The sequence below is a fragment of the Streptopelia decaocto genome (assembly GCF_964273445.1).
Source record: "Streptopelia decaocto genome assembly, chromosome: 4".
Taxonomy (NCBI): domain Eukaryota; kingdom Metazoa; phylum Chordata; class Aves; order Columbiformes; family Columbidae; genus Streptopelia; species Streptopelia decaocto.
Genome location: NC_138658.1, coordinates 29921478 through 29947804, shown reverse-complemented (window position 1 = coordinate 29947804; position 26327 = coordinate 29921478). Strand labels below are relative to the sequence as shown.

Genomic DNA, 26327 nt, shown 5'->3' with positions numbered 1-26327 from the left:
GAGCCCTGGTTGTTACGTTTAAAAAACAGACTGCCACTTTTTTCTAGTTTTTTGTTTTGTGCGTTTAAAAATAAAGCAGCAAAGAGAAAACAGAGTGAAAACCATTTTTTCACACAAAGTGCTGTGACCAAAGCTATTGCTTGGAAAATTTCCTTTCTTCTCTGCTCTGCACAGTTTTAAATCTGAGAACTGAGCTTGTTTTGTCCTGTATTACACTAAATACATAAGTAATCAAAACGATATTAGGAAAGAAAGTTGGGCAACTCCTGCTGTTCAAATATGTTAATTGCAAATCACTGACATTCTAGACATGCTGTTTATTACTGAGTTATAGTTTCCTTGCTGCTGGGGTAAAGCAATCAGTTAAAACAAACCCCACACGATATTATAGTATTTGCTAGTTCTTGTTATTTAAAAATAAGAGTAGGTTTGTGAATGTGTGACTGAAGGTAAATGGTGATGTAGCTTCATCAGATGTAAGGCTGTTAATGTTAGGTAGCTGGATCTCCTGTAGTTCAGGGGGCCTTGTAGCAGGTCTGTGACCTTGGTTTGACCTACAGTGCATCTTCTTGGATTTAGTCTTCCTCTTCTGGTGAGTCTACCATATCCCTTTGTAGCTTGTGCCAACAGCAAGCTGTCCTTGCTGTGAGACAAACTAGTCGTTCTAGCCTGAATTCGTTAAACTTCAGTTCACAATCAGTGTACGTTGCTACGCGTGTTGCTAATTTTACAGGTATGTACTAGTCATATCTTTCTCCTTCCCATATCCCATTTCAGGCAAATAGAGGCCACAAGCAAGTAAGCCACATCCCAGCTTTCTTTTCTCTCTCTCTCTTTTTTTTTTTTTTTTTTTACAGATTTTTTGTGCTGTTAAGTAAACTTTCCATCTATTCACTAGTTGTGGACTCTGTTTTCTGGGATCTGTGCAATTTGTCTGAACTGATGTGTTGCCATCTGAAATGCAAGTAGCTTTCTGAAGCGATCTTAAAGCGTTGCATTATCTTTTCATTTGCTCTGCAATGCAAATGGATCATGAGGAGAAGAAAATAATCCTTGTGCTGGAAGCTAGGTAGATGTGGAGGTGGAATCTAGTGGTGGTTGGGGAGCAGTTGGAGTATGGTGCCAGAGGTAGCTGTGACCTCGAGCTGTGTGCTAGAGCTTTGCTGAAGCCGCTGCCGTTGATTGACCTGGGTGCTTGATTGTGAAATAAATAACTTACGTTTTTTCTATGGATAAACAACATTTAATCCAATTCCTTGTATTCCTTAAACACGTGTTCATTAGAGCATAAGCAAAACAGCGCTGGGTGCGCGGGGGATTTGTTCCGCCCAACACGCACACCTTTAAACAATAAGAAGTGTGCTTAAATACAGTAAGGTATTACATATTCATAATGAACCCAGGAACGCCTATACATATTCATAACCTTTCCCCGCTTCTGATTAAAATGAGTCTCTCATAACCATTTCCATAGACCCTCCCCTGTTGCGCCTGCGCAGTGCCACTTGGTGAATTGGAGGAGGGGTCTTTGGGTGTCTTTGGATGAAGGCTCCTTCAGCTTCATCACAGTGAACTTTTTACCTTTGGCCCATTATGTTGAATTGACTGGGACACAAGCTGCCAAGTCGATTGAAACCAGACTGTTGCCCCCTTTTGCTGTAAATCTTCATTATCTTGTCTCCTCAAGTTTACTGCTAGGTGCAGTAACACTTCTTATGTTGGCATTCGATGGGGTTCTGTTCTTCTTAACATAAAGCTCTAAACTAAGCATTTATTGTGTGGCTAAGCCTTAAAGTGTTAGTTCGTTAGTAGGCACCCATTATATGTTTAATTAACCCTTAAAATGTTAGTTCCCTCTGTCAATATAACTTCATAAACAAGTTTCATAACTTTTTACATAGAACTTAACCACCTTTTCCTTTTTCCAGGTTCAGAGCCCGTGCCTCATTTGGTTATATCTGTAAACATTAAACATCTTAGCACGAATCACAACTGTGTTTCTCACAATTGTTTGGTGAGGGGAGTCCATGGGAGATAGACAGGCTGCTACAGGCCACACATGAGTGGTAGAGTTCTTTGCGTCTGGTCCTGTGGAGCTAGCAGCCAGGGTAGAGAGAAACTGTGGAGAATACAGCAGGTTTTTGTGTCCTTCCCCTAAATGGTTTATTCCTTTAATGTGAGGTTTTTTTCACTCCTGTAAGTTTTTGTGCACAATAATTTATGAATGAGAGCGCACAATATTAGAAAGGTTTATGTATTGTGCACTATAAAGGCAACTTTTCAATATCTGAATGCTATTTTTTCAACTGTCTAACTTTCAGTGGGTAGGTGTTTTGGTAAGAAGAATGATGTCAATTAACCACCTAACCTGTAGAAGTGCTGTTTCCTATGCTAATTAGTTCTGCCTCTGAGAATCATACTTTCAATTTATTTTTTAAAGTGCATTCATTCATCCTTTTCCTTTTAAGCTTCGATGCTTTGTGAGACAATATCCAGTCTCACAGAAAGAGTCTGAAGCTGAAGAGACCAAGATTGAAAGGGGATTGATTTCATGGTTTAATGGCTAAATAACAATGAAGCTGGGTTTGAAATTTCATGTTTGTGTGAAGTGGTCAGTCAGTCCATTCTGTAGAGTAGGCATAAGGCCTAGAGTGGCGATGGGTAAATGATCATCTGTAGCTTCTGTGTTGAGCAGCTTTTCTGTGTTCTTGCCCTCTCTGCCTCAGGGACTTGGTCCTGGAACAGACCCTTGTTGTAACCTGGTGAGAGTAACATATAAGAATATTTAGTATCTATATATATCGTCTCTACTCCCGTGTGACGTAGGCATGATGGTGTTAGCTTTAAGCTGCCTTTTTTAGTTGATGGATGCGTATGACTCACCATGGGCTAGGCTTCCCGAGCAGGTGACTTCTGAAACTTCTCCAGGTCCCCCTTGAAGGTTTCAAATGATGGAGGTTTGACTCCTGTGGCAAGTTCTCCCTATGGTGTTTTGCCCCCCTTAAAGTAACTAAGTTATCTTACCCTCTCTTCAGAAGTGTTTAATTTAAATTCTTGGATCTTAGGTTAAAAAAAGCAATCTAATAACAGAAATCTCTTCTTCATGTAGGCATTGCAGTATTACCATCAAGTCTCCACTCCCACATGACACAGGCATGCTGGTGCTAGCTTAAGCTGCCTTGTTTAGGTGATGGATGCATATTGCTCACCATGGGCCAGGCTGCCTGAGCATGATCGTATCTACTTTCCTAGCCATTGCGTGTTGATGTTGAATTGTTTCTTCAGCAGTTGTCAGGTGCTAGAAGAGAGCATGGAGTAGTAGGAGGTCCCAAGTGAGGAAAAACACCTGGTGAAATATGGAACATCTCCAGAAATGTATCTTTCCTGAGATGGCTAGGATACAGGGCAACCATCATGAACAAATGAGCACATCATGTTTCTTCAGTTCCAGCTTCAAAGAAACTGTGAGGTCCAGGTTATACCAGTGTCTGATATGTTTACATCCCTCTGATTCTGGTGCTATATGTAAATAGTAACATAGGCCTGATGTGGTGGGAATTAAATCCCATAGAATAAAAAGTAACTAAAAGTTGTGTTATGTTGTGTAATAAGCATAACAAACACCCCGATGTATAATTTATTACCTATAGTGGGCGAGTACTTAACAACAGTCATAATAAACTCATTCTGTTAATTCATTTTTAGATCTTAGCATACTGTTTCAGACCTTAACTGAAAGTGAATATACAATCAATGTGAGGCTTTTTATGTCAGTTTAATAATGTAGGCCTGCAGAGGATCTTTAAATAGTTATTCTTTGTTCAGTCAGGATAGGTTGCTTCCCTATAGGGATTGCAGGCAAGAACATGCAAAATCCACCTCGAATGGATCATGTTTTAGCTGCTTACTGTAATCCTGTGTAAGTGATAGTCTTTGTCGCCCAGAGCAGCAAGGGCAACCCAAAAACCAGGGAAAAAAGTTGTAGTCAGGTATTATAAATGTAATACTGATTTCTGAGGTGATCAAAGAACAGTATGCTAAGACTCAATTTGATGGTGCTGTGAACAATGTTACAGCTGTCTGACAAATGGGAAAGGTGGATTTTCTACAGGGTTCAGCTTCCAATGGCTTGCTTTGTTTTTGGTGACAGTTGTAAGGTGCTCAGCATGCAGGGAATCGTGCCTGCCTCCTTTCCCTAGGAAACAGCTCTTCAGAAAATCTGGGATTTGGTTTACTGGTAACCTTGTGTGTTCAAGAGGTGGCAACAGAGCTGTTAGGAGGAGGTGCAATAAATTGGATGGTGTACGCGCTCTGCTGTGCACAGTGGCTCCTGGGAGAGGGTCTGTGCAGATGTACCAGCCTTTGCATTTCTTCCATCTGGGTGTATTGGAAATGCAAAAATCTGGTCAGCGAGGGGGCTGCTGCTTGTAGCACCAAACAAGGCTGACTCGGGATGGTCTCTGCCATTATTCTCTTTGTCATTAATGCAGCTCACAGCAGCTGGACTGGAGGGACTTAGGTATTTATTAGGGGAATATAATCATTTAAGCCAGAATAAGCTTCAGAGCTCTAATGTGGCTGTTTGGCCAACAGAAATGAGATGTAAATTTGTGCTGAATAGCCACTGATTACGGAAAGATGATTAATGCAAGATTTAAAATTGATTTATGGGTGCAGTTGTCAAGGCCTAAACCATGAATGTAATATCTCTATGAAAAGCTTTGGATAGATTAGAGACCATGGAGTAAGGGCAAAACAATGCATTTGCTGGAGGGTCTGATACAGCGTATGGGCTGTCTATAATCTAGTCAAATTTGCGATCTGCCTGAGAGGTTAGGCTTTGCCAGAGCAGCACCATGGGTAATTTTTTTCTAATATTTCACTTCGCCTGAAACATTGGAAAAATGAAATGTTTAATATTTTTTATTTTCATGAAGTGCACTTTTTTGTCAAGTATGTTTTCCTCTTTTACTGGAAACTCTTAAAGTATTTCCTCACAGGAAATTTTAGATAGCTGATGACAAGGATAAAGGATTTAGTTTGCTTTTTTAAAAAGAAGTATTTTTTACTTCTAATCCCCTGAAAATTTCTACTGTTGCATGAGTTAAAAATGGGGCAAATGTTTTGTGCTATCCCAATTGTAGTAAGCAATTAGAAGCACCAAATAAGTTTTGACTTTTTTATTAGGATGTCAGAATAACAAGGAAAACTTCTGTTCTTGTTGCTTTTGGAAATAGTTCTGTGAATCTCTTGGTATCATTGAGTAATACGAACACTATCCCAAAAGCTTTGAAAACCCCAGCATTTGGTTGTAAATCCAAAATGTGTCATACTGTACCAAGTCCTTCTGAACAACTGACTCTGTCAGTATTCCTGTGTTAAACCATGTATTGTCAACACTTTGTTTATGGCATTTGTTAAATTGTTCTACAATGAGTGGTATGTAAAGCAGTGAAAAATGATTTAATGGTATTGTGTTTCTTCATTGCCTCTTTCATGCTCATTTTTACTGTCTTAGCCTCAATTGCTAGACCACAGTGTAAAATGGATTTTTTAGTTCAGATATAAAGGAAATTTCAAAGCTTAAAAAAACCTCCATATATTCTTATGAGAGGGAAGAGATGAGGCTTGCAAATAACACCCCAGGTGCTTTGTTCTGGGAAGGGGTCAGAGCAGTCTCTGATTAGACATGCAGCTGATGCTCCTTTTCTTTTCAGTTGCACTAACCTCCAGCTGGGTTCTCCTCCTATTTGGATTCTGGTCCTGACATCTTTCATTGATCATGCAAAGGATCAAAGTCTGAGCAAAACTTCTGTCCCATTTTCATTTTTTTCCATTGCATCTTGCTTGTTGTGCAGCACTGAAAAGTCTAGGTGAATTTGTCCTGGTGTTATGTCATTTTTCAACAGCTTGAATCATGCAGATCTCTGAACAGATAGTATATTCGATCATAAGCATGTTCTGAAAATAATTTTTAAGAATTTTAACTGGCTTTCTTCCTCACTGGCTTGCGTAGGTTGGGCTTGCTTTAGCAAATTACTGCTTGTCTTTTGAGATGCTCTCTGTTTTACAGACCTGACTCTGCACAGGCTCTTGAAAGCCTGACCCAGGTGAAATTAAAAAAATCCAAAACGCCTTATGAGAAAAAAGTATTCAGCCAGATGCTTAAGTTCTTACTTACAAAAAATGAGGTTTTATGTTTTTTTAAAGCTGTTTGCTGCTGCTGAGTTCTGAGTATAAGAATGTGAGACCAGCAGTAGTCAAGTTGCAATGGAGCATGATGGTACTGTGAACATTAATCCAACTCATTTCTAGGGTAGTTCTGTTTAGTACTGGAAATCTAATGTTAAACATTGCCCCATCTTTGCTAATTCCCCTCTTGCTCTCTGTCACAGTACATAAACCCTTGACATCGAGTGAAACTGAGCCTCAGTAAGTCTCAGTGCAGTGGCGAGTGGCTTTTAACGTGGATTAAGGCCCTTTTTCTGCTCTTAACACCTTTGCTGCCTGTGCGTTGGAAGTGATTTTTTCAAAAGCATGTGTCTGGCTGTTCCGTTAGTGGTGCTGCAGTGAGAATTTGCTCTTTAAATTGTGTTGTGTGGTGGGGTTTTTTTGTTGTTGTTGTGGTTTTTTGAGTGGGGGTGGGGGTGTTTGGGTTTTGGTTTGGGTTTTTTTGTGTGTGGAAGACAGTGGAAGTGAGTTTTTCAGTCTGCTTTCTGCTACGTGAGTATCACATATGGGATTGCAGGGAATATGTGTATGGCTAGTCAGATGTGGCATGTTTCAAAGATGCTTTGAACTTTCAGTTCATACCTCTTTGCATTTTACTTCTCCCACTTATGTCTTAGCTTATGAACAATACTCCTTAGCTCTTGGCTGGGAAATTCCCTGTAATGAGTAGGGTACTCACATTTACTTCAGGTAACTAACTTCAGGATATTCTGAGGCATTAACCAGACTGTGCAGCTTGGTGGCTAACAGCAGAGTGGCATTTGTGAGAAACGTCAGAAAATTGCAATCCAGTAGTAAAATACAAGAAAAGTAGTGCCAAAGTTGTCATATTCTTATTTGTTCTATTTATTTTCCTAACCTGACAAATTGAGGAGAATGTGCCAAACCACCAGAAAAGAAGTTCCTTCTTTGGAAACTCTGCTTCTTAAATTATTTTCATTAGATCAGATTTCTGCCCAAGTAGGGAGACTGATCTGATCTTCTCTATCCTCTGTGCCTATTCTCCATTATGTTTTTTGCTTGACTAGTAACTGCTGTCAGTAGGAATATATGTCTGTCTGTGTAAATGTCTCAGTTGTTAAATCACCTCCCCACTGGAGTCTCAATCTCATTTGGATGGCATGTGGAAACAGTAGGATCCTGGGTGGATACAACTGCTTCTGATATTTCAAGCTTTTAATAAACACTGGGATGAGTGCTGTTTGCGTTGAACTCTCTGCAGTTTTCCTTTTGATGGTGGCTCCTGCCCTTGAAACGAGCTCCAAAACCCACAAAACCAGGCAGAGGCTGTGTAGGAACCTCTGCCCCTTTTGCATTATAAAAATGGATGTTGTTATTGGAAAAGTTCATCCATACACATACTAGGTTGTGTTCTTTTTGTTTCGGTTGTGTAAATTTTAAGAAAGTGTTTGAGTTTGAAAGATAGTTTGGTTAATCTAGAACAATTTTCATATTGATTTATTCTTTCTGCCCACTGCTTCATCTTGCTTAAATTCAGGAAGATGCTAAATACATTATCTGTGAGGCTGTGAAAATGGCTCTTTCCCCCTCCCCTGCCCCCCTTTACTGATTCTTTTTGTCTCCTCCCCTACTTTCCTAACTTGATTCAAGTTCTTGAATTGTTTTCATTTCCTGATGTGTTGTGTTTTTTTTATGCTTGTTTTGAGCGGTTAGCTGTGAGTCTGTCCCAATGAACAAGCATCCTGCTTGGGGCCAATGCACTGCAGCAGAATTTGAAACCTGAGTTGTTGAACTGGCACAACTGCTTAAAACTGCCCCAGAGCTATACCTAAAACAGGACCTGGTGACCTAGTGGTGGTGGAGGGGAGCTAAGCAAAGCCATTTTGTCTTTTATTTGGTCTGGAGGTGGCATGCAGTGGAAAGGGTACCAGGGTCACCCAGGTGTTCCATCAGGTGCTGGTGGGGCTGCCAGGATTGCTAGGTACTACAAGTTGTACATAACCTCTTGACTATGCCAGCATTTAAAACAGAGCTGTTCTGTTCCTGCCAACCCTGAGGCCAGCATTGCTTTAGACACCTACAAATAATCATACAATCATTTTGGTTGGAAGAGACCCTCAGGATCATTAAGTCCAACCATAACCTAACTCTAGCACTCAACCATGTCCATAAAAACCTTGTCTCTTTGCCTTTTAAACCCCTCCACGGATGGTGACTCCACCACTGCCCTGGGCAGCCCATGACATGGGCTTGACATGCCTGACAACCCTTTCAGGGAAGAATTTTTTCCTAATATTCAATCTAAACCTCCCCTGGTGCAACTTGAGGCCGTTTCCTCTTGTCCTATCACTTGCTACTTGGGAGAAGAGACCAACGCCCTCCATGCTCCAGCCTCCTTTCAGGTAGTTGCAAACAGTGAGAAGGTCTCCCCTCAGCCTCCTTTTCTCAAGGCTCATCAGCCCCAGTTCCCTCAGCTGCTCCTCATAGAACTTGTGCTGCAAATAAGGTGACTTTTTAGTTCTTTCTGTTTTGTGTTCTTGTTTTTTGACCAAGCAACATCTTTTTTTCCTTCAATGAAGACTGAAACAACTCCAGTAAAAGCCAAGATTCTCCTTTAATCACACAGTTCTGGGGCTGAACATCTGAGCAATGCTGTGTAGGGCTTGTTGATAAAATTAGTGGCAGACTTTGAAGTAGCTGAAGTTTTGAACTGGTGTGTCTGTAAGGCAAGATGGTGACACAGTCAGTGTTGTTTTACAGATAGCACAGCCCTGCAAAACCTTCTGCAATGCAGGAAAAAAGATGAGTAGTGCCCTGCCTGGCTTGCACTGGAGATTTAGTCTTATGTGACCTCATTGAAGTCGGTGAAACTGCACAGAGGAGAACCTGCTTCTTATTTGTTTTAACTTTGTAATACAATAGCAGGTAGAAAGCCAGCAGGCAGATTTAAAAAAAAAAAAAAAAAAGTTTTGGGGTTTTGTGAGATAGTCGAGTAATGTGAGGAAACACATATGTGAGCTGAGCTGGAGGCTTTTGATTGGCAGCAAGGTTTTAACATCAGCTGTGTAAATTGAAGAGGCTACCCAAATATGACCAGGATGAAAGGCAGGATAAATGGCACAGAGCTGAACGCTGGGCTGCTCTGCCCTTCTGGAAGGGCGACAGGTCTCCCCTGTTAACTTGGCATAGGGATTGCACAGCCCCATGTCATGCACTTCTCTGCGCTGGTGTGCTTGTGCTGGGTTTGACAGCAGAATCTTGGGGTAAAACTACCTCCTCTATATGTGGGTAAAGTGCATGGAGTGCTTCAGATGCTTCTGCACATTTGAAGCCTGGGATCTGAGGTCTGTGCCAGGCTTGCCTGTTTCCAAAAGAGAAGGGGTGAAAATCCATGAATCCTTTACCAATCGTACACCTCTGTGCCAGCAGATACCTGCACTACCATGCATAAGTTGCAGAAGTCCATGTGGTGGGGTGGATAATGAAATGGGAAAGGATGAGGCTTCTTGTACCTGTGAAATAGGTAGTGGGGACAGGGGCAGGTTGCATAGTCCTTGGAGAGAGGGAATCCTGCTGGGAAGGTTTTGGATGAGTCCCGGGAATCCCTCTTAAGGTTCATAGGATTTTGCTAAATGCCTGATTATTCTTTCAGTAGTGCTAGAATGTGTGAAGTTGGGAAAAAGGCTTGATATTTCCATACCACCTTTAGTGGCTGCTGAAGAGTGAGTTACTGGAGACCACCAAAATTATCCTGGGGGGGGGAACCCACACACAAACACAAAACATAACCAAATAAACAAAAGCTCTGAGATTTTCCTCCCTGATGTTAGTATTTGGTTTTGGGGTAGCAGCCTTTCAATGTGCTGCAGTGCCAAATTGCAGTTCAGGAATCCTGGAGATGAGAAACAAGCCTGAGTAGCATACATCTGGTAAATGTGTTTTAAAATTGTCTGTTTAACCAAGGCTGCTCCACTGAATGCTTTTTCAGCTATTGTATTTTTAGTTAACTGTGTGATATCTTTGGCCTTTCCATAGGCAAACAGCCTGCGTGAATTACAGGCTTCCTATTGATGGAACCGAGTGCAGCGTTTACCTTCTGTTAACTTGCCAGCAGTAGTGTACTGGAATTTTCTGATTCAGAAATAGGTCTGCTATAAATGATTTAACATCAGGCTATTGAAATGCGTTTGTGTTTTCCTTCTTAAGAGCATTAACATGGAGAAAACATTTAGCACTGAATTAATGTTGCATTTTTGTTTTAATCCTGCAGATAGGGTGGATTTATATCTCAAAAACATGTAGTGTAGAGAGAAATCATAATATTACACAATTTTTCTGTTGCACTTCATTTTTTTTTCATGCCAATGTTTTTGTCTAGATTCTGTCTCTTAAACGTGGCGAGCTTTCTTTTTCATTAACTGTAAGGTGTGCAGTGTTTCATCATTTGGTTGAAATGCTAGTCTGATGTCTGCAGCAATGGGGAAGCAGAGACCAGGCGGGTGATCCGTCTTCTCCTCATGGAGGGCTGGAAAAGCAGAAGGGCGCAGGCTGCCCACGGTCTCTGGGCAAGGCAGACATGGCTGCACACATTAGAAGTGAAAGAAATGGTGCACTCCTACATGCAGATAGGAAAGATGGAGATGGAATTAAATGACAGAGCTGAGATTTTGGCACAGTAGTGGCTGCTCTGATAAAATTGGGTTGGCTTTCACTTGAGAATTATAGAGCAGCCTTGACTGGCTAGCACCTTGCTTTTGCTCTCTGCTGATTGCTTTAGGTTTGCTGGAGGTGGCACTGGCAGGACTTGCTCTGATCTGGGGTGTGGTGCTGGAAGTGCAGCACCTCTGGAAGCCTGATGGTAGATGATATGTTACTTGTTGCAGTTCAGATTAGACTCCAGCTCAAGCTGATTTTTGGACCTTCTCACAGTGTTAAGTGCTCTCAGTGTGTGAAAGCAACCATTAGAATCTCTGGATTTAGTTTTTGAATGAATCAGCTTTTTTCTACTTACTTCTGCTAACACAGCTCCTGGAACAGCGATGGAAATTAGCTTTATTTTGTAACTCTGGAGAGCATTGAGAAAATTGATCTGGCAAGTATTAAAAGAGATAAGTGATTTTTGATTTTTTTTTTTTTTTTTTAATATGCCTTCAAGTTAGGTCATTAATGATGTTACTGCAACTCGCAGTCACTGCAAATGTCACTTCTCTAAAGAAATACATGTCAGATGCTCCCTAAATGTCGTGTGGAGTTAATTTCCACTCCTCACATGCTTTTCACCAGCTCCTGCTGGAGGTGAACACTTCTCCGTGTCTGCTGGTTGATGTGTGTGGTTATTTGGGTGAGTGATCTTCTGACCTTCAGCCAAGAGAAGCAAAGGATTAATGTCCTGAAGGTCTTTCCTGGGTGATACGGCAAGGTGCTCCCCAGCTCCTCTGCCTGGGACATCTGCTTGTATCGAGGGGTGACGGGAGACACTCCCTCTTCATCAAACTCAGAATTGCCACTGGGATAAAAATAAGACTTTGCATTTATCTCACATTAAACGAATCCACTTGGAAGCATATTTTGTACAGCATATTTAGCACTTAAATTAGCCACAGTAGTTGAAGAATGGTGCTTCTCAGCTTTTTAATTTCCTGGACCTAAAGCCATTCTATTTATTGGAACACAGAGAAGCTAGCAGCAGATTTGTGCTAGCTTGAGTGTTTTTCCTGTGTTTTTTCTCTGTGGCTCTGCTCTCTCTAATTGTTAATTGCCTCTTCCTAAAGCTAGGCAGGGATACTGCATGGCCCTGCCTGGCTCTCTCTTGTAGGCACATCTACAGCTAAGTCTGTGGCGCTACTGGGAAAGGTAAAGTGGCATCAACACGTTCATTGCGGCAGGGTCATGGCCTGTTGAAGCTCCGGCATGTAGGAAGTGTTTTGAAATGAAAATACTGCTTAGCATGACAGATGTTTGGTTTGGTTCTTCACTTGGCAGACTGGTGGTATAGGTGAGCTCTGCATTGCTGTGGGCACATCTTACTGAAATTGCTAACTCCCCTCTTGCACCTCCCAGGTCAGGGAGGAGAGAAAATGCTTTTCTTCTGGTGGTATTTGTAACTCCTTTTGGACTGTAGCACCAGGATATGTTTTAATGCCACTTGTTGCCACTCTTTTCATTTAAAAATCTGAGAACAGCATTTCCCTGAAAAGAAGTTCATGGTTATATTGACTCTGAGGGTGTTTCCTGTCAGCTCTGTGGTAATTGCATCTGGCTTGAGAAGGCTCTCAACTTCATCTCGGGCTGTATCTCCAACGAAAAAAAAAATGGCCTTTGCCCTTAGGAAATATGCAGCTTGGAATATAGCTATTACCTTGTACTGGAGCACCTTTAAATTATGCTTGACACATGTGCTGTTGTCTGCGGCTGTGCTACATGTGGGCAGCAACACTGGGCAGAGGATGGAAGAAGCTTTGGCAGTTGCCCTTGCAGATTAGCGGGTCAAAGGTAGGAGAGGAACGAAACTGAATCCATTAGTGGTTCTGTTGAGCTCTTTGCTGTACTTTATGTGGATTTAACTGCCTCTCAGTGTGACACTGGAGCTCTCAAAAGCAGAGGGGAAACATTAACACTGTGTTTCTGTTGTAGGCCCTGTGGCAGTGTTCCATACTGTTGTGTGCTGGATTAGGAAAAAGCATTTCTTCAAAGTGGTGCACTTCAGAGTATGGCCAAAATAAAATGGAAAAAAAAGTCATTACAATTCCCACAAAGATCTAGGAGATGTCGTCTGGAGCTCTGCTTAAAAACCTGCATAGCATGCTCAAACAGCTCAAGATTTACAAATCCCTGTAACATTTATTGGAAGTAATCTCCCCTTTGCATCAGCAGAGACTGCTCTGACTTGCACTTTTAGGAAGGAAAGTCCTATTTATTTCATATACCACTCTACTCATTTTCTGGCAGGGTGTTGGCAGGGGAGAATAGCTTGTGGTCATCTTCATTGCATTGAGCAGTGACTTGAGGATGTGGTAGAAAAGGAGCCTGAGGAAGCAGGGACAGACGGACTGTAAACAGCTTTTTTTTTTTTTTTTTTTTTTAAATCTCCTATGTGGATGCATTGGAAAAGGCCAACTCATCAACTCATGGCCCCATCTCCTTTCATTTTGTTGCCTAACAAAGTATTAGTGGACAAATGCAGAAGTATGTTTTCCCATTTTTTAAATGTCTGAAGGGTTTCACTGTCTTCCTTTTATATTGCTAAAGGGTCTTTTATCTGATTTTGTCAGGAATATATCCAGCCTCCAGTATGGAACACTGCTATTTAAAACTTTTTTTTCCCCTAACCTTCCTCCTGAACCTCTGAATCCTGACGTGCTCTTAGATGGGAAAGCTAACATTGTGTAGGAGCTGTATCTTTTCAAAAAAAGTAATACTTTTCCCTTTTATACAGTGGGAAGAAATTGGTGAGGTGGATGAAAACTATGCTCCGATACACACATACCAAGTATGCAAGGTAATGGAACAGAATCAGAACAACTGGCTTCTGACCAGCTGGATCTCTAATGAAGGGGCGTCTCGCATCTTCATTGAGCTCAAATTCACCCTGAGGGACTGTAACAGCCTTCCAGGAGGACTTGGGACTTGCAAAGAGACGTTTAATATGTATTACTTTGAATCAGATGATGAAGATGGCAGGAACATCAAAGAAAACCAGTACATCAAGATCGATACCATTGCTGCCGATGAGAGCTTTACAGAGTTAGACCTTGGCGACAGAGTTATGAAGCTAAACACAGAGGTGAGAGATGTTGGGCCACTAACAAAAAAGGGATTTTACCTTGCTTTCCAGGATGTGGGCGCTTGCATTGCCCTGGTCTCTGTGCGTGTGTACTACAAGAAATGCCCGTCGGTGATCCGCAACCTGGCCCGCTTCCCTGACACCATCACAGGAGCGGATTCCTCACAGCTGCTTGAGGTGTCGGGCATCTGCGTTGACCACTCAGTGACCGATGAGGCGCCAAAGATGCACTGCAGTGCTGAGGGGGAATGGCTGGTGCCTATTGGGAAGTGCTTGTGCAAGGCAGGGTATGAGGAGAAGAACAACACCTGCCAAGGTAAGGCTGTGCAGGAAAGGGTGCTGCGCTGAGGCTGCTGGGATGATGTGGGGTCTTGGCTTCCTTCTCTTTCATGTCACAGAATCACAGAATGTTAGGGATTGGAAGTGACCTCGAAAGATCATCTCGTCCAATCCCCCTGCCAGAGCAGGAACACCTAGATGAGGTTACACAGGAAGGCATCCAGGCGGGTTTTGAATGTCTCTAGAGTAGGAGACTCCACAACCCCCCTGGGCAGCCTGTTCCAGTGTTCTGTTACCCTTACTGAGAAGAAGTTTCTTCTCAAATTTAAGTGGAACCTCTTGTGTTCCAGTTTGAACCCATTACCCCTTGTCCTATCATTGGTTGTCACCGAGAAGAGCCTGGCTCCATCCTCGTGACACTCACCCCTTATATATGTCTGTAAACATTAATAAGGTCACCCCTCAGTCCCCTCTTCTCCAAGCTAAAGAGACCCAGCTCCCTCAGCCTTTCCTCATAAGGGAGATGCTCCACTCCCTTGATCATCTTTGTTGCCCTGCACTGGACTCTCTCCAGCAGTTCCCTGTCCTTCTTGAACTGAGGGGCCCAGAACTGGACACAATATTCCAGATGTGGTCTCACCAGGGCAGAGTAGAGGGGAAGGAGAACCTCTCTCGACCTAATAACCACCCCGCTTCTAATACACCCCAGGATGCCATTGGCTTTCCTGGCCACAAGGGCACAGTGCTGGCTCATGTCCTTCATATCTGGTTGAGTTGACAGCAGTGGGTTGGGTTCTGACTTCCACTGAGGTCCTGTGAATGTATTATTCAATATATTCATCAATGATTTGTGTGAGGGAATAGAGTGTACTATCAGCAAGTTTGCTGATGACACAAAGGTGGGAGGAGTGGCTGATACGCCAGAAGGCTGTGCCACCATCCAGCAAGACCTGGACAGGCTGGAGAGTTGGGCAGGGAAAAAAATTAATGAAATATAATAAGGGAAATTGTAGAGTCTTGCATCTGGGTAGAAACAACCCCGGGTTCCAGTATAAGTTGGGGAATGACCTATTAGAGAGCAGTGTAGGGGAAAGGGACCTGGGGCTCCTGGTGGACAGCAGGATGACCATGAGCCAGCACTGTGCCCTTGTGGCCAGGAAGGCCAGTGGCATCCTGGGGTGGATTAGAAGGGGGGTGGTTAGTAGGTCGAGAGAGGTTCTCCTTCCCCTCTACTCTGCCCTGGTGAGACCACATCTGGAATATTGTGTCCAGTTCTGGGCCCCTCAGTTCAAGAAGGACAGGGAACTGCTGGAGAGAATCCAGTGCAGAGCCATGAAGATGATCAAGGGAGTGGAGCATCTCCCGTATGAGGAAAGGCTGAGGGAACTGGGTCTCTTTAGCTTGGAGAAGAGGAGACTGAGGGGTGACCTCATTAATGTTTACAGACATAAAAGGGTGAGTGTCACGAAGATGGAGCCAGGCTCTTCTCGGTGACAACCAATGATAGGACAAGGGGTAATGGGTACAAACTGGAACACAAAATGTTCCACTTAAATTTGAGAAGAAACTTCTTCTCAGTGAGGGTGACAGAGCACTGGAACAGGCTGCCCAGGGAAGCTGTGAAATCTCCTACTCTGGAGACATTCAAAACCTGCCTGGATGCCTTCCTGTGTAACCTCATCTAGGTGTTCCTGCTCCGGCAGGAGGATTGGACTAGATGATCTTTTGAGATCACTTCCAATCCCTAACATTCTGTGAACCTGTGTGAATGGTTGTGACAGCCTTAGGTGGATGTAGTGCAACTTGACACCTATATATGGGTCCCTCTTGTGCTTACAGGGCTATGGACAGGGAGAATGTGGTTCACCACTATTGTCTTTCGAGCACTGCACTGTTGGGTCTATGAGATAATTGCAATTTCATCTGCTCTTTAAAGTTTTATGTTATTTTTCCTCAGTATTGAAATTTTCTTATGAATCGAGAAGCTTGACTTCTTTTTTTCTGGACTGTCCCATGCAATGTTTCAAGTTAATCTCCCTATGCAAGGTGTGTTTTGTTTCTGTTTTTAAAGGAATATGTTTTTATCACTCTGTGGCGGTAATAATATTGGATATGGTGTGAGCTGATTTGTTTTCCTTTCTGGTGAACAGTTTAATACAAAGCTGCTCAGCTCTTCAGAGCACAAAGCCACAATGATAAAACTGCTTCCATATGAAATGCTTCCACATGTGCTGAAGTCTTCACACAAGTAGCTGGCTGAGATTCCTGGCTTGCTGGTCAGCATAGGTCTCCTGAGTCATTGAGGGCCTTGAACAAAAGACCTAGGGTATCTAAAACTCAAGACCTAAAAAACCCCAACTTTTAAAGAAGAGCAACGTAAAATGAGGTTATATGCTCTTAGATTACAGCTTGCTATACTATGTCCTTGTTTATAAAATTTGCCCGTCTGTTGTAAATATGTAACTGGTAGCTTTAAATCTATCTGGGCATAAAAGAGAAAAGGGGAAAGAAGTAAAGACTGCAGTGCAGTTTGCTTTTTGCAAACTTTTTATTTGTTGGTCACCTTACCTGCCTTGTACTTGCACCCACCTAGTAATGGATAACCCAAGGGGAAGGCAGAGGGATTCTGCTCTGACTGAAGTCAGCGTTGCTTTTCTCTTTGCCTCACACCAGGCACTTGTTGTTGGTATTTGTAGTGTTGATACAAAGGACAGATCAGTATGTACCCAAAGCAAACTGTAGCTTTGATCCTTTAGTCCTTGATCACACACTGTACCCCTGAAGATTATATAGTTGAAACCTGTTCAAGGGTTGACTTGGAGAGAAAATGTAGGTATGACTGTTCACCAGAGGTTTCTCCAAAACAAAATGGGGAGTTTTTTCATCAGGATAGCCTCCTTTTCCTGCAGATATAGTCAATATTGCAAAATCTAACTTGATTTTGCCTATCTTGTGCCAATAATCATACTTCTCCCATGTAGGTGGGAAGAAGAGTCTGACTTGGTGTTTGATACTGCACAAGAGTAGCCAAGACCCAAGCTGAGGAAATCCAGACTGTTGCAGATGAGGGATATGGGTCAGATAGATAAGCAAGGATCCCCTTCACTGTAGCTAAAAATACCGTGTCCCAAAATATCATGCACTGATTGGGTGCTATGTCTGGACACTGACTTCGGTCACCTCTAAGAATCTTTGGAGGAAAGGGCTACGATCATTAGTCACCTTTCAAATCCCGCTGCACGAGCAGCATGGGCTGTCTCAAAGCACAGAAACCAAACCACCAAACCCTGCCCCTCCCCAACAAAACTTCACCAAAAAAAAACCCCAAAATACAAAACAAAAACAAAACAAAACAAAACCCACAACCAAAACAAAACCAAAACAAACAAAAAGCCCTAAACCAAAAAACTGCCAGCTTAAACTACAAGCCTGAGACTACCTTTGTTGAACCTATCGTGTCTCTACAGTGGCTGGATTTCTGGTAGTGCTGAGATAGCAGTACAGGGTGTGCTTTCAGAAGACCTTGGTGATTTGTGATTCTGTTTTCCATTTTGTGGTATGGGTGGGTTTTAAAAATTTTTCTTAGTCAGTTGAGAGGACAGTGTCTGGCGATGTGATTTGTGACTGTGTTGGGTAGGAGCATGGGCATAATTTGGAAGCATAGAGATGCTTTGTAGTGCTGTACCATTGCCCTTCCATGGTAGGGCATACCCTCATAAATTAGTCGTACACGTCACCCACAGCGTGCACACTCGTATCGCTCCAATTCTCTGGAGCCATTAAAGCCCATAATTCTCATTTGTAGCAAAGCCCTAAATTCCATCCAAAAAAATCAATGGGGCATTGGGATCTGAGTGCCTGTGGCAAAGTCAGAGGGCCCCATTTGGTTGTCCTGTGTTTAACCCAGGTCACCACGGCAAGTGTTTCCTGCTGGCTGGCTCCAAGATGCTCAGTTGACAGGAGACATTCTGCCTTAGGCCACGGGGAGGTCTGTCCTCAGCGTGATGGAGCTCATGCTGATATCATGTGTGAGTTAAGTGGTCTGATTTGGATATTGTTATATTCACAAGGATGAACTATTTTCTAGGATGAACTTTGCAGCCCATAAGTAGAATAAGTTACACCAAGGAAGGGGCTATGTGCTTGTAGAGGCTTTTTTTTTTTTTGCCCAGGCCACCTCCCCCAGCCTGACTGGTGTTTAGGAAACACTCCATTCTCCTGGCTGACAGAATTATGGTCTTGGCACTTTATGGTGTAGCTTTGACAAACACCTAAATAATTCCTGACCTTTTAGTTTGTCATCTCCCTCCTTGCTTTCACTGGTGCATAAGCAGGCTATTACTGACCATGCTTCAGGAAACATTTTCAACCCAGAAAAGGCTGCCTTTGTTTATTAAAATTTCTTGTGCAAGGATGACATTTTTTCCAAGCTCTGGTGTCATGTCTGGACAAAGCAGACTACACTCTCTTATTATAGACAATGTAAATCCCAGTCACCCTCACAAACATATGGAAACTATTAAAATCCCTTCTGCCTACAAATCATTAATTGGCGATGATGTTCTGAATTCATCACCTTGTCAGCAGGGTTCCTGTTTGAAGAAGGCACTGACAGTAAAAACTGAGCAATTTTTCTCACTGGGGACACTGAGGCTGTAAATATGACATGGTCTAATCTCCTTCTGTAATGTGCTCACTCTCTCAATTAATATAGGCAGCTAGGTAGTAGTTATTGTAAGTAACCCAAACTGCTTGATTTTTTTTTTTTTTTTTTTTATGCCTCCTTTGGCAGCATGGCCCGTTTATCAGCAACTGGAATGGGACAGCTAGAGGTAAATTGTGTCTGGTTTGGGACATGTTTACGAGGGGCCTGTGTTAAGGTTCATTATTCATGGGAGTGAATTGCTGTATTAGTTAATAAGGGAAATAAAAGCAGTCACTCTGAGTTCCTGTGCTGGTTTCCAGAATGGTGATTTGGTGCCACTGAAGGACTGATGGTGGTTGGCTTTGCCTCGGTTCAGCTGGTGCTGTCTGAATGGGTTCTTGAGGAAATGTTCCTGAGCACTTTCAGCAGCTGGAGAATGCCCTGTTTCAAATCTGTTTGGCCCATTTCAAGTCTCTGGGTAGTGGTCTCCTCCTTAGCAGAGGGTGTGTTCAGCCATGATTGAGGGCCACATCCAAAATGTTGTAAAACTTGATGTAGGACTGTTGAAATCTCACCCATTTAGGGTTTTTGCTAATTGTCTGCCCCAGTTGACACTTTCCTTCTTCCTGCACTGGTATAGGTGAGTTTTATTGTAACTTCTGGTTTAGTTGCTTCTCCTGCATACAGCAGGGCTCAGCATTTGGGGTTTCTGTAGGAAAGGAATAAAGTCACTGTGGAAAGAACACATTTTGGCACTTCTCTGTATTTGTCCTCACCTTCAGCCCAATATGTTCTCAGGGAAAAGCAATATGTTCTTATTTTTTTTATCCCTTTAATGGCTCTATACCTCATGCTACTGGAAGGGAGAGGATGTTGTCAGGTTAGTGAGACCCAAATACACTTGTGGTGATGAGGTCCTGCTAGTGGCTCCAGGGCTACAGAGTGGTAACTGCAGATATAATTGATTTTTCAGAGCCTGAGATTTGTGTGGCTTCTTTGCAGAACTGAATTGCAAATCAATTAAATAATTAAATATTTGGGTAATAAAAAATGAAGAAGTATGTTGAATGAGCCAAGCTGAAAAAGCAAGTAATGAGTGCAGGAGTTGATTAGGCTCTCCTTACCAAGAATTAGTGCATGCTGCTACTTAAAGAGACATCAAAAGGAGTAGAGCTAGTTTTAGCCAACTCCAAGGTATGGACAATATTACAGATGTTAGAAGTGGATAAAATAATGGAGGAGAACTCAGCAATGTTACCTCACCCATGGTGCCTACTGAGGGCTGGAGAGACAATGGGTTGGGGTATGGTTTTCTGTTTTTAGAAGGGAGTTGCTGCCAGAGGAAATACTTCGGTTTGGGTTTTTGGTTTTGTTGTTTGTGTTGTGTTGGGTTTTTTTTTTGTTTATTTGGGTTGGGTTTTTTTTGTATAGCAGCTCAAGAAGCTTCAAGCCCTTCTGTTATCTTAAATAGTGATGTTTGTTGTTTGATTATTCTTCCCTTGATCACCTTTGCTGAACAAACCTCTTTGCGTTTACAGAAGAATATTTTTGCTGATTGTTCAGTATTGTGTTACAGTTCAGCTGAGCTTTTATGCTAAGAGAAATGGGAATTTCTTATAGAAAACAAAGGCTGCAGAAAACCTCTGTGTTCACAGGTCTTTTATTCTGGATATAATTAAAACTAATTGACATAGGTAGCTAGCTTATGTAGATCAGAATTTTATTTGCTGAATCAGTTCTCGGGTGATTGTTGCTGGCTGATTGATGCAGAGTTACTCATCTTCCTCTGAGAGCAGTGCAATCAGTGCAGACGTTGGAAGGAACTTTCCCAGCGCGGTGATTGCCCCCCTGTTGATCAGCTGCTGGAAGGGTATTTGGAGGTAATTTGGGTTTTTTTGCAGACATGCAGGTGTGGGCAGGCAGAAGTGGTGACCCTCGGCTGGTGGGCAGCAGAAGGCAACCGAGGGATCACACAGGCAGCAGGGGCAGAGCTGTGCTTGGTGACTGTTGTGTCCCTGCAGAGCAGCTGTCCCCAAGGCCTGACTCATGAATGAAATGCAGCTAAGAGGGGAGATTCAGGCTGGGCATGAGGAAAAAATTTTTGACCCTGAAGGTGCTGAGACACTGGCCCAGGTTGCCCAGAGAGGTGGTGGTTGCCTCATCCCTTAAGACATCCCAGGCCAGGCTGGACGGGGCTCTGAGCAACCCGATTTGGGTGAAGATGTCCCTGCTGATGGCAGGAGGTTGGACTAGATGAGCTTGGAAGGTCCCTTCCAACCCAAACCATCTCATGATTCTATACCACAGTAAAGCCACTGGAATTAACTCCGTAGGGAAGTGGTGGATTCCCCAATGTTGGATATATTTAAGATTCAGCTGGACAGGGTACTGTGCCAGCTTGTCTAGACCTTGCTTTTGCCAAGAAAGGTTGGACCACATGATCTTTGTGGTCCCTTCCAACCTGGTATTCTGTAATTCTAATTTTTAACAAAGGAATTCAGTGTGTGTGGTTTCCCCAGGTGCAGCTCGGCCATTGCCTTCCCTTTCCCCTTATTTCTTGGAAACATGCTGCTGCATGGGTAACCATGTTTTGGAGTTTAGGCTTTTGCTCCAAAGCATCCAGTGTTTCTGTTTCTGCATCTAATGGTGGAGGAGGCAACTTTTCTTCACCCCTTCCACAACCTGCATCATGCCTCTTTGGGTCAGCTGAATTCTCACTCTAAACTCCTTGTTACAGATTCTAGAAAGAGATAGTATCGCTAAATCCTGCCTGTCCTTCGGGACACTTCCCAGCTGGGACTTGGGTGACTAAGACAAGTGTGGTTTTAGCCTTGTGGTAAAGTAGAAAGCAGGCAAGGTCCAGGAATTAAAAATCTCTTTTTAATTCTTCCACCGGGAGGTGATTACATGGCAAGAAAAATATTGATGGAAATAATCAGTATATAGAGAATATTTAATTTGGAAATACTGCTGCCCCTCCAGGAAGTTCTTTGCCCATCATTCGTACTTCTTGTGCATTTTTCTGATTAAAACCAAATTAGCTGGGAGTATAGCATAGTAGGTGTTTATTATAGGTGTTTATATAACTATGAGCTGAAGTGCCTAGTTAATTTTAATTAGGCACAAAACCAACCAGTGTCAGAATAGCCAAATTTTTGGCTATGCAGTGTGTATTTTCTTTTCAAATGTAAAGAAAATCACTTGAACGCTACATTTCAGTAAAAGGCTGTTGTCGCTGGAGGCGGAATAGGTTTTATTCTGTAGAGATGCGTGCATGTGTGTCTTTAGGTGTTTTTTTCTGCAGCTGATGTAATTAACAAGAGCAGGGGGATGTTTTCCACAGGTCAAAACTGTGTTGCAACAGGATCAATTAAATATTACTCTTTTCTTTGTTTTGTGTGTTCGCTTTAATTACAGGAGGCACAGTATCAGTGTATGCAGAGTCTATTGTGCTTTGCTAAGGAGTTGTAACCTACTGCACTACCCTGTGTGCTTGTAACCCCAATGACTCTGAAGATCTTTCCTCATTCTGCAGCGATGCTTTTAGGCCACTGCTTTGCCTAACTTAACCTTACAGTTCCTTGTATTGTGGCTGCTGTGCAGTCACCTTCCAGAAGGACAATTAAGGAGTATTTTATTCCCCATGCCAAGTGTAGACTGAGCAATGCAAATAAAATAGGGTTTGGAATCTGTCCTGAAAGAATTAAATGTGAAGGTTGTGTTTTGCTGCTTAGCCAAAAGGTGTTTTGGGGCAGATTTTAAGGGATGCTCTTTAGTCTGATCCTAGATAACTAAATTATATTGGGTTGAGTAGTGACTTGATTTGGTTTTAGCATTCTTCAATATAGGGTATCCATTGGTAGCTTAGGGAATTTCTTAAATTATGGGATGGGAGAGACGCTGCAGGAGAAAAGGAGTGTTACCCACAGTGCTGTTGTGTTCCTCTGATTGCCACCTTTGACTCTGGATTCCTTGGAAATAGCTTGCTTATTGTCCTGGTTTTCTTAAAAACAAGACCAGTTTCTCTTCTAGTGAATTTTCCTTTCAGCTAAGTTCTTCTAAGTAACTGCACTTTTCTGAAGTAGGATACATGTTTTGGTAGACATAGCAATGGAATGCAAGGTCACTAATAAGGATGCACATCCCATAAGTGAGAGGGGCAAGGAGGAGCAAACTGAACAGGTGACTAAAACTGATCACCTAAGTATTCCATCCCATCCACGTCATGGCACCATATAGAAGTGGGAGATCACAAGGATCTTGCTCTCTCTTCGACCATGGCCGGCATCTGGAGAGGACTCTGTCTGCTGTCCCTGCGACCTGAGGCCTAGTGACAGACCTGGGTTTTTTGGTTGTCGTTGGGTTTTTTTTTTCCCCATTGAAAACCTCTGCTTAAAATTAGGCTATTTAAATCAGTACTTTGGGCCTATAGAAACTTTGTTTTCAAAAGCATCAGGCAGTCATCAGCATATGCTGAACTCAGTGGATGCTCAGTCCTTGTGAACCCCTTCCTGGGCTGCTTGCTGTTGTACTTCTGATGCTTTCCTTCAAAATGTGTTTGGCCTAGAGGAGCTTTCTCTGAGCAGGACTTTCACATCAACTGGAAGCTGTGCCGAGGAGTCCATATCTGCCTGGAGATCCTTTTTGCTGCCAAAGCCCTGGTGTTACAGAGTACCAGACCTTCTGTGTATAGATAAAAAAGCATCTTCCCCCTCAGCAGACTCTCCAGTCCGCTCTGCACATTTGTGCCTGGTACTACGTGAGTAAAGCAAGCCAGCCTAGTGAACCAACATCATCTTTACTGGACTCCAGAGTCATGGTGAGCATCCACTGAGTGAAACAGTTGTCTTCTGTGTGCTCATAAGGGTCACTTTGCTGTGGTGCCAGTTCCCCAAATAGTGCATCAGAGATTCTGCACTGAGTCACACAGTCCGTTGTCCCATTGCAGTGGTGACGAAGGTCACAGTGTTGCCTTCAGAAGCTACCTGGAAAGGAAGCTTTTTAATTGCTGCAGAGCAAAAGGAAGAGCTGCTCCCTACAAGCACGGGGCATATGCTAATTGGGTGTTTGGTGGAAGCAGCTTGTGATTTGCAGCTTCCCCGTGCTGAGCGGCCTTGCAGGTAGTCTGATAACTAGGCAGCACAAGAGCTAGGGCTGTGGAGTTCATTACTGCCAGGGCTCTGTGCTTGAAGAGTGCTAGCATTGATGGGATCTTGGGACAGCAGCCAGCCGGTTATTAGTATAAATCTCAGGTAATAGGGAATGTTGATTACTGGAGGAAAGGGTTCGGGGTGATGAGGGGTGCTGTGGTTAACTGTGAAGGGCTGTGGTGCCCCGTGTCCCTGTGCCAGTGAGATTTCCTCAGTTGCAATGGTTGGCTTGCTGGAGATGGATTGTTTTCTCACCAGGAGGAAAAAAAAAAAAAAAGGAAAAAAACTTCTAGAGCAAAGTGTCTGCAGAGGCAATTTGAGGTAAAAATGGCTAAAGGCTTACTGAGTACTACAGCAAAAAAAAGTCATGGGACCCACCAGTGCCAGGTTGGATGTTACTTGGGGCTTTTTTGTGCATATGGGTGTGCTGGTAATGAGTAAGTATATGGGTGATGGGTTTTCACTCTTCCTGCCCTACCTGTTTTTGGGACTGCTTTTTGCTTGAGCACTTCGTGCCCCTTCAGTGCCAGAGCAGGTGACCAGCATGAGACTTATCCTGGAAATGAAATACATGGAAATGGCTGCAGACCTCTGCAGAAAAAGGCAGGTGTGTGTCTTGCAAAATAGTCTTCTCCTGTTTGACTACACAAAGTCCTCAGTCAGGCTCAGGGCTCAGAGAAAAGCTTTTTTCCCCTTCCTGGCCTGTATTATTTGTAAAGGCTTTTTTTTTTTTCTTTTTTTGGAAGAGCTTTTTACATTATTTTTCTTTGCTTATGTCAAAACTAGTTTGCTTAGCTGGCCTTGGTTGTCTTGCATACTTTCACCAAAACAGGGCAGTCATCCTTCCAGGCATACTGCTGCCCAGACAGATGAAGTGTCACAGCAGCTAGGACTTGCTCTTGTGTTGTGACAGCAGCAGCATCCTCAGACAAAGCCTGCAGTGGGGAACGTAGACTGCAATAATGTTTACAGATGTGGCTTGGGTCAGAGCAGTGCGGACTCACACAGCAGATGAGGACAGGCTTATGCTCAAGTGTGCAAAGGAATTTTGGTCCAGATGGAGAGTCTGTCTAAGACCAGAGAGGAAAAAAAACAAAAGCCATCCCATTGGTGCCTGTGCTGGTGAGAATGGTGGATGTGGCACCCACTTGTATCAGAGTGCAGGTTTCCTGGCAAATGCAAGTTACTGTGTGATCTTGTGCTTTCTGCATTTGGGGATTTTGCCATTGATTTTGGTGGTAGGGAGTTGATACTATTTTATTATAATTTTTAATTACTAAATTATTTTTTAGCCTAGATCTTTATTAAGTATTGCACTGACTGCCAGCAGAGCACAGTCTATAGAATAGAAATTTAGTTTATAATAATTGATGTTACTGAGATTGGACCTGTTTCTCAGGTAGTGGTCTGATCCTGACCTCCAGACCTCCTGAATATCAGAGAGTGTCTGGCTCTTTGTGGTTATCTTTTTCTCACCTCATGCAGGGGAATGTAGCCTAAAGTTTATCCATGTGTTTCTGCACTGTGCTTCATTGGAAAGACTAGGGAAGAAGTATTGGGTCACTCCTTGCTCTTATGAACATTTAAAATGGCCTGTCAGTGCTTCAAGCCTGCTTGAAGGAAGCCTTCCCTACGCTGCTGTGTGTTCAACTGTCTCTTGTTCAGCGCTTGGCATCCTCATGGTTGACGTCTTTGGGTTCTGGCCTCCTGGATGCATCGGTGGTGCAATACTGATCAGTCAGGTCAAACATCTCTGGGTGCTTTTTTTTGCTGGTGTGTTGTGTGGGCTTTTCACTTTCCGGTGTGTGGGTTAGCTGCCAGCTGGAAATCTGGTGCTTGGGGACAAGCAAAATGATTGTATTAGTCTGTTATTGACTGAGCTGTGAGCGTGGCTAATGGCATTGACAGGAGCTGTGTCAAACTGATGGTTAAGGCGTTAAGCCACTCACAGGCTCTGAAATGAGAGCTGCTCAGTGCACTGGCCGGGGTGGGGGGAGGGGGGAGGTGGACAGTGCCCCCTGCCAGACCCTGCCCTCCCATGATGTTGTAAGGTACTGTTTTGTGGCTTCCCAGAGATTCCTGAGACAGAAGGGTGCTTAGAGTGAGCCAAAAGGTCTGCTCTTTTGGATGTGATTTCCAAGATAAGACTACCCTGTTTCCCTGAAAATAAGACCTACCCTGAACATAAACCCTAGCATAGTTTTTCAGGATTTTTGAGGATGCTCGACATATAAGCCCTTCTTCAAAAATAAGCCCTCGTTACAGTTGATACAAAAGT

The 26327-nt window shown here is 43.0% G+C and overlaps 1 protein-coding gene across 5 annotated transcripts in view; it reads left to right on the top strand.

Moving 5' to 3' along the window:
* EPHA5 (EPH receptor A5) overlaps nucleotides 1-26327 on the top strand; it is a 203710-nt gene that overhangs the window by 28408 nt on the left and 148975 nt on the right. For all 5 annotated transcript variants that reach the window (XM_082051993.1, XM_082051992.1, XM_082051990.1 and 2 more), the window contains exon 3: nucleotides 13628-14291. In XM_082051993.1, coding sequence (XP_081908119.1) covers nucleotides 13628-14291 — 664 coding nt within the window. The remainder of the gene's footprint in view (nucleotides 1-13627; nucleotides 14292-26327) is intronic.